The 14,592-nt window shown below is 40.2% G+C and overlaps 1 protein-coding gene across 2 annotated transcripts; it reads right to left on the minus strand.

Moving 5' to 3' along the window:
• Positions 1-1,546: 1,546 nt before the first annotated feature.
• Positions 1,547-14,252, minus strand: CMAS (cytidine monophosphate N-acetylneuraminic acid synthetase). Of its 2 annotated transcripts, none has more exons than XM_027905421.1 (8): positions 14,063-14,252; positions 11,157-11,299; positions 10,790-10,945; positions 7,997-8,130; positions 7,024-7,118; positions 6,077-6,248; positions 3,731-3,881; positions 1,547-3,006 (listed from the first exon to the last, which is right to left on the minus strand). In XM_027905421.1, the coding sequence occupies exons 1-8, from the start codon at positions 14,221-14,223 to the stop codon at positions 2,732-2,734; spliced, it is 1,287 nt and encodes a 428-aa protein (XP_027761222.1). In that variant the 5' UTR covers positions 14,224-14,252; the 3' UTR covers positions 1,547-2,731. The 2 variants fall into 2 exon arrangements, with proteins under 2 accessions (XP_027761222.1, XP_027761228.1); XM_027905427.1 differs by lacking the exon at positions 14,063-14,252 and adding an exon at positions 13,769-13,891.
• Positions 14,253-14,592: the final 340 nt, after the last annotated feature.

A 14,592-nucleotide genomic window follows, 5' to 3' on the forward strand; every position in this document is an offset into this window, starting at 1 on the left:
ACTGTGAAGCCAGTTATTTGAAAACAGGGAACGCAGGCAAGTGAAGAAGTATATTCAAGAGGGTATAACCACACTCAAAACACTCAAGATTTGCCTCCAAGACCAGAATGAGATAAATATTTTGAGTAACTGTGTGTAAATGTATGTAAATGTGATTAATTTCGGCATTAAATTTGTCCACTTCCATCGGTATAATCCATTTGTGTGGCACATGAACGTGGAAGCATATTATTTACAGTACAGAAACTCATTAAAAACCACCCCACAGCCATTCTCTACCCAAAAGACTACAGAAAACTGTTTATTTAAAATTTCAGGTAATCAGCTATTTTTTTTATAATAGCTTATTACAAATTACTACAAGCTTCCTTTTTTTCAGTTTCACATAATCATGATAAAACAGCCCACATCATCTGAGATTTTCTTTGGAATATACTAGGCATTTTGAAGTTAAAAAAAAAAACAAACAAGTTTTCACAGGACTAAAAGAGATTATTTCAAAATTAGCCCAGTATAACAAAAGTGACCACTGAAATCTACTGATTGAACTACACCCCTCTAATCAAGGGCAATCGTGGTGCCATGACATGAACTGAAACAGCAGGCATTGGCAAAACACACTGCACATCTGAAGCCTGCCTGGGACTTGGGATTTGATCTTTAAGGTGACAGAGTAATTCTCATCATCTCTGCCTCTGTGACCCCTAAATTCTTCATATGATTGAGGATCTTTCATAAAACTAAGGGGAGTAATTTGAACCTTTCAGGCAGTAGGATCATGCATGTCCCCTATCCTCAAACAGGCTTTACGTTGTAAATACTCTCTAGAGCTCTTCTCATATTCTTCCCAGCATAAGATTACACCATGTTCTTCTAAACAAGAATTTATCACAGTGAAAATATTTATATATCAGCTACCATTTCTTTCTGCTCGTTACCAACACTCATATGAAGGTGTTTCTGTATTTATTTTTGATACATTTAGAATTTTTGGGTGCAGTACATGTAGCACGTTCAGCAAGCAGCTGAAACACTGGAAGAGTTCTTGACTCAAACAATAAGCTACAAACAGCACTGCCAACTCATATTGCTAATATAATTGCACTTACTCATGCTTCATGCTTTCTCTAATACAAATAACATGGGGATCAAATTCTTCACAGTCACCTTGTTTAAAGTCATCTATTCACAGGGAATTGCTCCCACAATCAAAGTCATCAAGTTAACGATGACAAGGTGAAGTAACCAAAAACTTGGCCAATTTCTGTATGGTATTATCAAACATGAATAGTTTATCCAATCTGGACTTTCGAAGCTTTACAACATAGTCTGTGCAACTAAAATAATTCAGGTACCCATACGAAAGTCCACAGTTCTATTAAAAATGTGGCTCTCCTGTTATCAAAGTCCATGGGATGTATCCAGAGCCCTAAAACCTGACAGAAAGGAAATACTTCAGTGATAACTTAGAGCTGGTTAGTGCAGTAAGCAATTCATCTGTTAGCCCTGATAAGCCTGTTAACTGTAGATTGGACTGAAATTTATCACTGCCTTATTTTGGCTTTGTGAAAGGAAGTAAACACCAAGTTAATCAGAGGCCAATATACTGAGTGATATTATACTGTGAGTTTCTATTTAGCAGGGAAGTAAAATAAAATGACAAGCCATTATCACTCACCTCAGTAGTAATTGCCTGTGCAGCATGGGTATTTTTTATTTTTTAGCAGAGGCCAAGACAGAACTTGACTCACTGATAAATACTATTGTATTTGCATGGTACAATACAAATCCTATTTTTCATAAATACACATAAAACAGCTTTAGCATGCTGTACATATATTTTATATAAACCCACAATCAACCATGATTTGGGGTTTTTTTAAACAGCAGATACTTTTCCATACAATAAACTTAAAAGAGTTTTGCTTGGCTTTAGACCATTAGTGGTAGCCATAAAGTCTTCATAGAAAGAAACTGAGTTTCTGCAAAGACCTCAAAGTCAATGGGGAACTTAAATCCAAATTTGGCAAAACATTTGGGTATGTTAATTTAAGAGCTTCAATAAAACCCATTATAAACAGACTCAAAGATAAGAGGCATAATTCCAAATGTGATTTAATTATTTATGAGCTTAAAACTGAACACATGCTTAAGTGCTTTTCTTAAGTAATATTAATATTAACTGGTTTTCCAGGAACTGAGCTGTGTTTTAAAAATACAGGAAGAAGTCTGATAGTACTTTACACCTGACCTCTCCAGTATATGTTAAAACTCTTCCCTACTAGGGAAAAAATTCTGTAAAATGCAATCACACAACCACAACACCATGCTGACTTTTGGTAGAAGAAGTATAAACCACATGAGCAAAACTGACAGAATTTTTTTCTTTAAAATTTGAATTACAAACCCTCAAGTCATGCAAAATCATTGATCCCTGAAAACATTCTGATTATGATATAAAGACATATCACTCCTGGAGGAGAGGCGTGATGATTAGGAGGAGATTTACAGTAGATCTGCTACCTTTTGCAACATTCCTTCTATTGCTTATAAATGGCTTTTAAAAAATTCATGAATGTGATCAGCATACAATTATGAATACCAGCACTTAAAGCGGGACCTTAAATTAGAGTTTTTTTAACTCTATTTCGATGTAAAACTTGAGAGCTCTCCTTTGGCATTTACTGAAGGAGGAAGAGGAGACGAAGAACAGCCGGAATGACCAACGGCGTTACTCCTTTTTCATTCGTTCCTTATTTCCTCTCCTGCTGTTCTCATTTCCCCCCATTTCCTTTTCTGCTGAACTCATTTCTCCCATTTGCTTCCTTGCAGAGTTCACTTTTGCTAACAACAGGAATATGTGCTCTGCGAACTCCCGCACGGCCCCACAGCCGCCGCTGCTCTTGCAAATGTAACCAGCGGCCTTCTGAGCGGCTGCACAAGCATCAGCAGGCACACCACTCATTCCTGCTTGCTTCAGGCATTCCACATCAGACTCTTCATTTCCTATTAGAGAAGATGACAGACAAGGCAAAACATCACAGAGAGGAAAGGCTGAGCAAACTCAGTATTTTTCTGTGCACGCATTAATCTGGGTTTTTTTTTAAATTTGTATTTTTGCCAAAACGTTCATCTCAGCAGCTCAACAGCACGTTGCATGTGTGAGTCAGTTGTCAGAAGATCTTTGTGATCCATGTAGATGCTGATCGCACTTCAAAATCTTCAGGCAAGGGAACAGTACTTTTAGGAGTAGTAAAATTATGTAAGCAACTGAATAAGCATTTGCAGGACCCTAAACTTAATCTGTTTCTGAAATACAATTTAGTACAGAGTCATACTGGCTTTCATTTTAATCTGCCCATTTCTAGTTTCCATTTCAGAACATAATCTATACAATATTCATCTGAAATGTATTAGAATCAGTTCAAAATTGTCAGCTGTAACTGTATGCTTCTGTGATATCAAAAGCTTTCATAAATCCCATTAGAAAAGCAGCTAAAACTTCCCTTACCGAATTACACACTGATTCATCAATGCCTTTAACATTTAGATGGCACAAGTCTTAAAATACATACCTGCTTTTGGTGATTGTGTGCTGCAATTTGCACATGAATCCCATTAAGTTCAGTGTATTGACAAAAAGAAAAGTGTTTCGAAGCTCAGCAGGACTATGAAGTTTGTATTTGTCTATACTATATGAAGTTTTACTACCAACAAAACAGGAACTCACCTAAGTAAGCAACTTCTTTCCAGCTCAAACCCATGTCTTCTTGCCAGTCCTTCAGAACCTGTAATTTATTTGTTGCACTAACCTTTGCTACACATCCCAGCTGCATGGCTGACAGTGTTTTTGAACAATCTCTTTCAGAGATGAGTCGAACCTATGAAAATAAAATCAACTTAGAATAAATTCTACATACAAAGAAATAAGACATGTAAATTGATTCCCTATAAGGAAAAAAGTAGCTTTGCTCATAGAAGCTCTCTCAGGAATCAGAAAAGCACTGAATAACCAGTTTCTTCAATCAGAACTCAGAGCACAAGTGATTAACACCCAAACCCACATCACAGTCTTGAAGTTGCTCTGGGAAAGTAAAACACCATTCTGTACCCCTTCCTGATATTAAAAAAAGAAATTTACATTTTCCTTTTTAAATGCAACATGTACCAAATAAAATACTGGATATCACAGTACAGTGGAATGTTGACTATCTAGTGCAGTATCATCTAATTAATTATGAAACAAAAGAATTCCCAAGGAGGATTTCTGTAATATTTGTAAAAGTAGAACATTATGAAGTATTTTTCTTGACTGCTCTCCTTAATAACATTATTCACAGTAGCACTTCAGAGCACCAAAAGAACACTAAATGACTGAATAGCACAGCACATTTATCTCTGGAAGTTCATTCCAACTTGAAATTTCAGAAATTATGTACAAGGGAAGCTGAAACCAGAACATTAGTGCAGTGGGATTTTTAGAAATCTCAGATGCAACTCCTCCAAGTTTTCTTGTCCAAAATGTGGACAAACTTATATTCCCTAATTGCTTTTAAATACTAACAAATGGTTGGCCTTGATTTTAAGCACAGAATGAACAAAGCAAGACTGTATCAGCAACATATACTAGAAATAAATGAAGTGCAGCACAAAAACCAGGAGGTTTTTAATTAAATATTCCAAGTCAAAACAAATATGGAAAGAGGCTCCCATGAGCAACAAAACCGTGATTGCAAGCTTCCTTCCCCTTTTACCTCACAGAAAATGAAGCTGAGGGAGTGCTGAAAAACCATCTACTCCATTTCACAGCCCCAAGGCAACAGCTGCAAAGTAAGTCATGAAAGTCTCATATAACCTGTTGTAAAAAATCCTGCAATACAGACTCCAAAAATGTACCTGAAGAAGTCTACTTGGGGCATAGCTACCTTTGTTTTCCACTGCATCAGAACTGAGTTAAGGCTCTTTGAAGGCAGCCTAAATCTAAACTTAGTTCTTACCCAAAATAAGTCTTCTAGCTGTAACAAAGGCAGCAGCACAGACCGAAAATAGTCAGGAGGCTAATTTTACATAAATGTAAGCAAAGATTCGGATCAGCAGAATTTAGTAGTACTACTAATAATGATAATAATAAAAGTAGCCATGTTACAGTCTGTGTTGGTTTAGTTTTTTATTTACACAGGATTCTTATATCTTCAAGGCACATAAGCTACGATTAAAACAATTTTGCAGGCAAAAGTGTTCAGGGTTTGATTTCCCCTCTTTGCAACAATCCCGGGTGATCTACGACAAACCAACCAATTTACCTGGAAATTTCTTCCTCTTCTGTTGTCAAGAGGTAACAACATATTCCTGCTTGATGAAGTTACTTATAAATAATGAGTGGCTAGACTACACAGAATATGACTGGTGCTAGCAAAGCACCATAAAAATTTCTTCCTGTATTTTTCCATGACAAAAATGCTGAGAAAATTGGGATTGTTCAGCCTGGAGAAGAGAAAGCTTAGGGGTAACCTAATTGCAGGCTTTCAGTACCTGATGGGAACCTACAAGAAAGATGGATAGAAACTATTCAGAAGAGCATGTAGTGACAGGACAAGGGAGAATGGCTTCTCACTGACAGAGAGAGTAGGTTTAATTAGGTATTAGGAAGAAATTCTTTACTGTGAGGGTGTTGAAGCACTGCAACAAGTTGCCCAGAGAAGCTGTGGATGCTCCATCACTAGAATTGCTCAAGGCCAGGTCGGACAGGGCTCTGAGCAACCTGGTTCTAGTGAAAGATGTCCCTGCACATTGCACAGGGCTTGGAACAAGATGATCTTTAAGGTCCCTTCCAACCCAGATATTCTATGATTCAGAGGAAGATGCTGCAGCTACTGTGATCGAGATTTCTCAAAACACTTATTTTCCTGTGAGGGATCTGAGAACAACATTTGTCCCACCCAATACATTGTGCTGCTTGATCACAAGTACCATGAAGAAACTTCAATTTACATGCTGCAAGAATACAAGTTTTTAGAATCTTTTAATGTTCAGGTTACATGAGACATAAAACTTCACACTTCAGAACAACACCCACCTGGATTCCTCTTTTCTTTAACAGATCAATGCCAACAATATCTCTATAATCATAGGAGACCATTTCCTTGTGATCTTCTGTCACATAAATGCGACCATTTGTCAGGCATCCTTCAATACTGCAAACCAGCAGCTTCACCTCCTTCAGTGGCTCTTTGCCAAAATATCCAAAGCTAGACAAAGAAGTTATCTTTTTAGGGTGGAAGTTTTTGCACACTCCAAAACCAAATATTTGAAATACAACTGTGATCTTCAGACAGAAGAATCAGTTTTGAAGTTCTTTTCTAATGCCTTTTCCCATCACTGTCACTCTCCAACTATATTTTCCCTCTTCAAAGAAACAAACAGAACAATCCAAAAGACAGCTCAGTTGCATTGCCCATTTAAAAATTAGGATAAAATTTATTTCCTTAGTGTAGAAGTTCATGCACTGTACCATTTTGGGAGGTAAAACTAAAGTGGAGTAAAGGATGAAAAATGCACAGAAAATATACTGCAAACCCACTCATTATTTCCTTAGAGAAGTGCAGAGCAGCTGCAAAGAAAAGGCAGGTGACAAGATGGAATCAGCTCATGCCTTCTGCACAAACACTCTCGTTCATGTGTATCAGTGTGGTCCAGACCATGGAAGTCTGGGACACCCCAGCTGGAAAAGCCAGAGATGATGCTAACATTGCTATAGTGGGGCTTACACTTCTCACCAAGCCAAACTTTAAAACCAAAAAAGAACCAATAAAACAAACAAACAAAAAACCCCAAACAATCCACAATACAACAAAGGTAATTCACTTAATTTCAACAAAGATAGGAAAAAACTACGGGTAGAAATAGTTGCCCAGTTATCTTTGATCTTGATTTCTTACATTACATACATTATGAATTCATGTGACCACACTCTGAAACAACGAGCGCTATCAAAGAAATAAAGGAGTAAAAAGTGCTTTTTACCTCAATACTCTCTGCTCTGCAATAGGCCAGTCAATGTCTATATCAATATCCACACTGTGCTCTGCACGCATTTCATAGTAGGCCATTTTACCACCCTAAGTGAAACAGAAGCCATTCAAATTTTCTGCTTGGCTTAGCACAAATACAAAACTGTACAATTCAGTACCCTGTAATGAAAGCCAAGTGTCTGGTTACACAGTGGTCACAGTAGATTATATAGAAGTGAACCATCAATAATGATGGTTTTGGCAGCTACACAGAACTAAAAATTTTGAAGGAATCTTCTGCAGGCAAGCGTTAAGAAGTATTTTCATTTTACAGCTAGAGAAAGTATGCATTATAGTAATTACATCACATTCATTTCCCCAGATTTCTCTTAATCAGCAAAATAGTAATACTTTTAGCATTTACTTAGGAAGATTATGAATAAGTCTTTGTTTAGATGTTAAGCAAAAAATAATTTCAATTAGAAAAACACCCACAACACCCCAATGTTGTTCTGCATTACTACACTGGGATGTAAACATGAGGAAAGGGGAAAAGAGTGTTAAAATTACAGTACAAAATTAGCATAAGAATAAACTGGCTGAAAATACAAATTGATTGATTATGACAAGGCTACGACACTGCATGAAACTCAGTTTCACACCCTTAGTAGCACTAAAATGAACTACACGATATGCTGGTGAACTGATGTGAAACTCCACACTGTATGGTTCTAGGGTTATAGGGATATACTGCACAGTATTATTTGTACAAATTTGTTTGTTGTGGAGGATGCTGTAACTGGAACTGCCCTAGCTACAGTTTGCCCTGCTAAGTTACAAATAATAGGCAAACTGTTATGAGAACAAGGTGCTGTTATTTCACATTGACTGCATCAGAAATCAAAATACAGTATTGAATTCAGAACCTCTACAACAAGAGTAAAATGTGTATAATTCTGAAGAGCAGGAGAAACAGAAGCACAAACCTGCAAATAGCCCTTCTCAATCAAATGTCTCTTGGCAAAATAAAAAGAGCCATTTTCATACAGCTCCCCAGGCCAGTCTTGCCTCCTGTACCGTTTTGCTGGATTCAGGTTTTGGGGCTCTGTCATCTTGTTTTCTGTTAACAGAGAAAAAAAAAAGACAAAGTAAGTTTTACAGAACCCTTGTGCAGAGTCACATAACTTTCCAAATAGTTTTCTGTTGAAAAATTGAGGGCACAATTCAGTCACCAACTTCTTTCTTTATTGCCTCTTGTTGCTTATCTTTATAAACAATCACAAAGCAGTTTGGGTTGGAAGGGACGTTAAAGATCATCTCGTTCCAACCCCCCTGCCATGGGCAGAGACACCTTTCACTAGACCAGGTTGCTCAGAGCTCCATCCAACCTGGCCTTGAACACTGCCAGGGTTGGGGATTCCACAACTTCTCTGGGGAATCACTGAATTGCTTCTCTTTCTTGGAACTGTGGATAACAAACTGAAGGACTACTCTGGATGTCTAGCAGAGGAAAAGGAAAATTTTCATTCCAACTTTAACAAAAAACAAAAACAAACACACAAAACCATAAACAAACAAAAAAACCCAACCAAAAAACTAAGCTGTCGGCTCCAAAACTGTTTACTAAAAGGAGTGGGGGGGGGATATTCTTCTAGACTGTCACTGAAAACATGAAAGAAATACTATTCCTGCACTCTGTCTCCTAGTGCACATAGGAATGCCCTGTATGAACTCTGAGATCTGACAGGACCAACCTGAAATCTTCAATGCAATAAAAAAGAGCATATGTGAAAAAATTTACCTGTGAAAGCCACCTCAAGACTTCCCCAGAATACTTCTTATTTATGGATATGCATTCTCTTACTTTTTCAGAAGTCATTTATTCAGTGTCCACAAATAAACAAGCAAGTGTCTTTGAACAAACACTATCCCCAGAGATCCCACATTGTTACCAACGCCAGTAGTCCATGCAGAAGAAACTGAACCAGGCACCAGAGACTTTTGTCCTTAAGCCACTGAAATTCACATGCACAAAACCAGCTAAAATTCGCCAGGTCTCACAACCCAGTAACCATGAAAAGGTTATAGGGCATTCTGAAACACACAAAACATCCTGAGGCTTTAGTCTATATAAACACACCTTGTGTTTCATAAATAAACTATGGCTTTGTGCTCAGTGAAGCAAACATTTCCAGTCCGAGAGAGACATCTTTCTCTTTCAGGGTGTATCAAAATTAAACCTTCATGCAGAAGGAACAACAGAACTACACAGAAAAAAAAAAACAATAAAATTATTTTAACATAATCAGTATCCTAAAGTTGTATGGGAAAATAAAAAAATTTTTAAAAACACTGTATAATGCTCCTGTGAGTCACCTGAAACACCACACTCCTGAAAGGCCATTGGCAGTTACCCTTAAGCTGCTAATGTTTGCACAATGTGTTCCTTGTTCTCCTCAAATACAATCCTTACAGCTGACTGATTCTTTGTCTCTCACCACATTAAAAGACTTTGGATGTCACTTAGTACTAAAGAATTACTTGTTCTTTTGGGTAGGCCTTGAGGTTTTTTTATTTTAACAATCTACCTATAGGGAGCAAGATGGCACACAACCACTTCAGAAAGCCACTTGACACATCCGAATGAGATTTATTCTTTCACAGATGTCCATTCTAGCATATCAAGATGTGGAGTTGTATGTGGCCTACTAAAGTGCAATCCACTGAATCCAGAAATTGCCATCCATGCTTCTGATATTCTTCTAATACTTTACCAGCTTACTTCTCCTCTTATGAGGAACAATGAGAATGTTCAAGTCTGTAGTCTAAACAAAGGCGTAACTTTCATTTCAACTTCTCTCTAATACCAAGCTTCATTTATTTCACATGCTCTTTTACAGCATGACGCTTTCTAAACTCATTTAAAAAAAATCTCCATCTTAAGCGATTTATATCTCAGAAAAACTCAAAATATCTGAGCAACATTCACTTTTGAAAAACAAAACTGTGACAGTATCTGAAATAAAAAGCTTTTAAGAAAATGAAGAAAACATTTCTGCTTTAATCACAGAAACAAAACCAATATAGATAATGCATGGAACGGTTCTTTGTACATGGACAAAAGGTACTTTAGAGCTAAAACAAGGTACAATCATTATTTGTAGGATTTCAGTCTTTAGTCATCTTGGCATCTGTAGCCAAGAGGCATATTTTCTCGGGGAAAAAACAGTCATAGTCTTCTGGATGAGCTAATTAACATGAGTTCATTCCCCGTGACTCAAAGGCAGTTTGCAACGTGACATAAGTCAGCAGCCACATTAGCAGGATGAAACAAAGCCTAAGCCTCCAGGCCAAGAGGTTGCTATCCCCTCTTCAACAAGACCTTACCTCACATTATTTGTCACTTGTTAGCTACTGCATAGCAAGAACAAACAATTTTCTGGTTAAGACGGGACCTCAGTGTCTTATCTCCATAAACACGAATACCCACTGAGCAGAAGGTAACATCGACATTTTTGGGAGCTCTGCTTCTAGCCTAGACAAGCTAATATAATTTTAATTTTCAATACCTGATCATTTCTACAAAACAAATACAGAAAGGCTGAGCAGCGCTCAGTAATATCAAGACAGCAGTACTTAGAAGCCATCTCACACCTCTCAGAGAACTCAGTCCGTGCCTCTGATATCACTTCCTAAAACAACATGGATATGAAAACAAAGCATTTGGAAAAAAAAATAAAAATTAAGTATAACTGTAACCAGAAACACCTAAGTATTACCTCCTTTTTTTACCTCACTCCATCTAAATTGGTGCCGCCTCACAACAGAGAAGACAGAATCAAACCCCTCCTTCTGGATCAGATCTGCCACTTTTATAAGATCACTGGGATGTAAACAGGGAGATGTTGCTTGAATATTTCCTACAATATCAACCTCTAAAGAAAAATAAAGAAACATTCATGAAACAATTCATACTTTCAATAACACAACTGCAAGGTGTGGCGTGAGTAGGTGCCACAGAAAAAAAAAAAAGATAATATTTTTAGCTTTTATTTAATAAAGGTTTCAGTTATTTTTCTAAATGATAATGCATCATCCCTCTGGGGCTACAACACAAAAGCTCAGCATATTTCCTTATGGATTTACCATGATGATGATTAAGAAACTCTCTGATGGCTTCTAGGGAAGTTGAGGAGTCTTGAGAAACTTCGGGGCTTCTGCGATGAACCTGAGCGCCAAATTGCTTTGCAACCTTCTCGATTTCATCGTGGTCTGTAGAAACCCATATACTGTTGGCAGACAGTGACAGAAATTAATAGAAAGAATAAATCCCAGCATTTTTTACTTACCTGCCATAATCTAAACTGAACAACACCCTGGCTTATGTCTGCACTGCACCGTGCAATGAAAGGACCTAGTTCTTGTACTTGCTTTAGTAAACCTATCCTGGTCAGTCTAAAGAACAACTTGTAAAAAATGGGGTTAAAACACACACATTCACAGATTGTAAAATCTGAAGCCTGAGCTGCATTCCACGCAGCAACATAAAATTCAGAAGTGTTATCAAAAAAAATCCAGTCAGCACACAAAACAGCCACGTTAAGTGATCAATGGATTGCGAATGGGTTAACAACGCAGTCAAAATCATGTAAGAGTTCAGAAACAGGACTGACAGCAAGTAAAACTGCCCCAAAGTTAGAAGCTTAGCTTATTCTGCAAGTGGTTTAAAATGTGTTGAGTGGGCTCCATGTAATCCCAGAGAAAGAGCTGTTCAAGTGACATATGTTTTGGCACAGAAAACTTTCAGTACTGGTAAAGCAAGACTGTGATCGTTTGGGGAAAATAAACATTTACAAAAGGAAGGGCTAAGTCTGAATATCATATGATGACAAACACTGAGCAACTGTGAGGCCACTGCTGCCATCGTTGTGGAAAAAAAAAAAGTGAGATAAAGACAAAAGCTATGAAAAAGCACCTTCCCTCTCTCAGCGTTCATTGTTCATAGCAAATGGTGCTTTAGTTACATTTTTTCACCCAAAGACATCACAAGATCATCAGGATAAAAATATGTATGACAGTGACAGTAAGGTCAAGTCACACCCATGCGAACAAATACAGCAGAGGTATTTTCCATAAACTGCTTTGGGATGGTTTACTTAAATATACACTCCCCACTCAACTAACAAGAGTTTTGTTGTGTAACAAGTACCCTGTCAGCAGAGGTATTTCAAAGGTGACTAGATTAACCTGGAGCACACCCACCCACTGCACCTGTTATGCCTCAAAGTTAGGCTGCACAACCCTAACTGGCTTCCTGGTGGGCAAATTCAAATGCCAAATAGAAGCCACCAGAGGTCATTAAGCAAAATGGATTCAAATACATTAAGTAATCTTAGGTTGAAAATGTTCTTGACTGTTTCTTTATTGAAAACAAAACGGAGCCGTGCTTCCTCTACTTTTCAGCCACAGTAAGAAGGATTTTCCAGAACAGTAATGAGATATAGAGGGCTCATGCTCACTTCCAGCTCTGGATCTAGCTATAGCTGGGCTACATTTGTACTTGACTACACTGAGTTCTTGCTCTGAACATAATGCAGCAGGTTTGCATTGGGAACCTGCCCCCAGATGTGCTACATACCAAGTATATCCTAACCATGCACTGGGTTTAACTGTTTATCAGTTTATGTGTAGAAAAGTCTCAGTTTTGTTCTGGCAGAAAAATCTGTAATGCCCAGTGTTCTTAACACTAACAACAGACTTGTTTCTATCTAGATCTGATTGGTGCTACCAAAGTTTTGGGTGCTTAGTCACAAACTGAGCTCCTCTTCTGTAACATGGGCATACACGATTATCTCTTTCCACTCGATGTTTGCAGGATTGCCACCAGTGTGCTGTGTCCTGCTGTGGGCTCCCCAGTAATACAAAGGAAAAGGAAAACAAGCCCAGCAGAGCAGTCTGATGTCTGGGAGCACGTGCATGTCATGAGATGCCAAAAGAGATATCGGGGTTGGTCTTATGAAGAGAAGGTAAGGAGGAGACTTTACTGCTGTCTTCAAGTACCAGCTGGGCAGGTGGAGAGAAAACAAAGCAGTTTTTTCCTGGATGAGCACAATAACAGGCTCTCAACTACTGGAACCATGGAAATCCCAAACTCAGCTTCATTTGTTCCCGAGCAACTCTCACCAGCACAACTTTGCACAGCAGGGAGCACCAGGTGACCATCACCCAATGTCACCCCATGATTAAACCATTCACAGGAGATTACCCACAGCCTGACAGTTCTATTTAATGCAGATGTCTTAATAAAAACATCAATGTTTACTGGCAAAAGTTGTCAGCTAGGCTCCCCAACCAAATCAGTGACAGGTGTGGTTACAACTCCCTCCTGGGCCAGAACAACTTGACTTTCAAATTACTGCAAGACTTCCAACTCCTTCATTCCTGCCCTGCTCACCCTTACCAGGAAGGGACAGCAGAGTTCATGGCAGGGTTATGCCTGCTTGCCTAGCCTGATCCTCGACCTTGTCTTCAGGGGGGATCTCCTACCACACACCTGCCTCACTCACAGCGTCACAGGATGGGTAAGGTTGGAACGGACCGTGGAGGTCAGCTGGTCCCACCTCTCTGCTCACGCAGGGTCACCTGAACAGGTTGCACAGGATTCCATCCCAGTGATTCTGGAGTATCTCCAGTGGGGCAGACACCACAACCTCTCTGGGCAGCCCATCCCAGTGCACAGTAAAGATGTTCTCCCTTATATCCAGGTGGCACTTCCCATACATCGGTTTCTGCCCGTTGCCTCTTGTCCTATTCCTCGGCACCACAGAGCAGAGCCCGGTCCAGTCACTGACACCCCCGTGCAGACGCTGACAGACTTCACTAAGACCCCCGGACGAAGGGGCAGCTTCATCCAGCCCCTCCCCACGCCGGGGTGCCTCGGCACCCCTTTCCGGGCCGGGACCCCTCGGTATCCCCATCCCGATCCCACTCCCGGCCCCGCTGCCCCGGCAGGAGGAGGGGAGGCGGGCCGAGGGGGGACCGCGCATGCGCACCTGTGGAAAACGCCGGCGTCAATGGCGGCGCGCAGCACCCAGCCGATGAGCGGCACCCCCGCCAGCAGCTTGATGTTCTTCAGCGGGATGCCCTTGCTGCCGCCCCGCGCCAGCACCAGCGCGGCCAGGTGGGGCTGCGGCTTCCCCTCGCCCGCATCCATGGCCGTGCCCGGTCCTGTCCTGTCCCGCTCAGCTCAGCTCAGCTCCGCTCCTCTCCCCGCCCGCCCGCCGCGCCCTGCCACGCGCGCGGCCCCGCCCCGCCGGGGCATGCCGGGAAGTGTAGTCCTGCTGCCGCCGCGCATGCGTACGGGGCGTGAGGCGCTCCTCCCGCTGGGTTTGGAGGGAACGCGATTTTGTGGCAGGAGGAGCCCCGCAAACTTTTGGGTGAGGAGCGGTGGCCGTAAACTACAACACAAGTTCCACCTCGGCATGAGGGAGAACTTCTTGAGGGGGGCAGAGTCTTGGCACAGGCTACCCAGGGAGGACGTGCAGTCTGGAGACATTCCCAAGCCTATTCCTGTGTCACCTGC

The sequence above is a fragment of the Empidonax traillii genome, unplaced genomic scaffold (assembly GCF_003031625.1).
Source record: "Empidonax traillii isolate 1590-97213 ecotype Southwest subspecies unplaced genomic scaffold, ASM303162v1 scaffold25:size3598162, whole genome shotgun sequence".
In the NCBI taxonomy this organism is placed as follows: domain Eukaryota; kingdom Metazoa; phylum Chordata; class Aves; order Passeriformes; family Tyrannidae; genus Empidonax; species Empidonax traillii.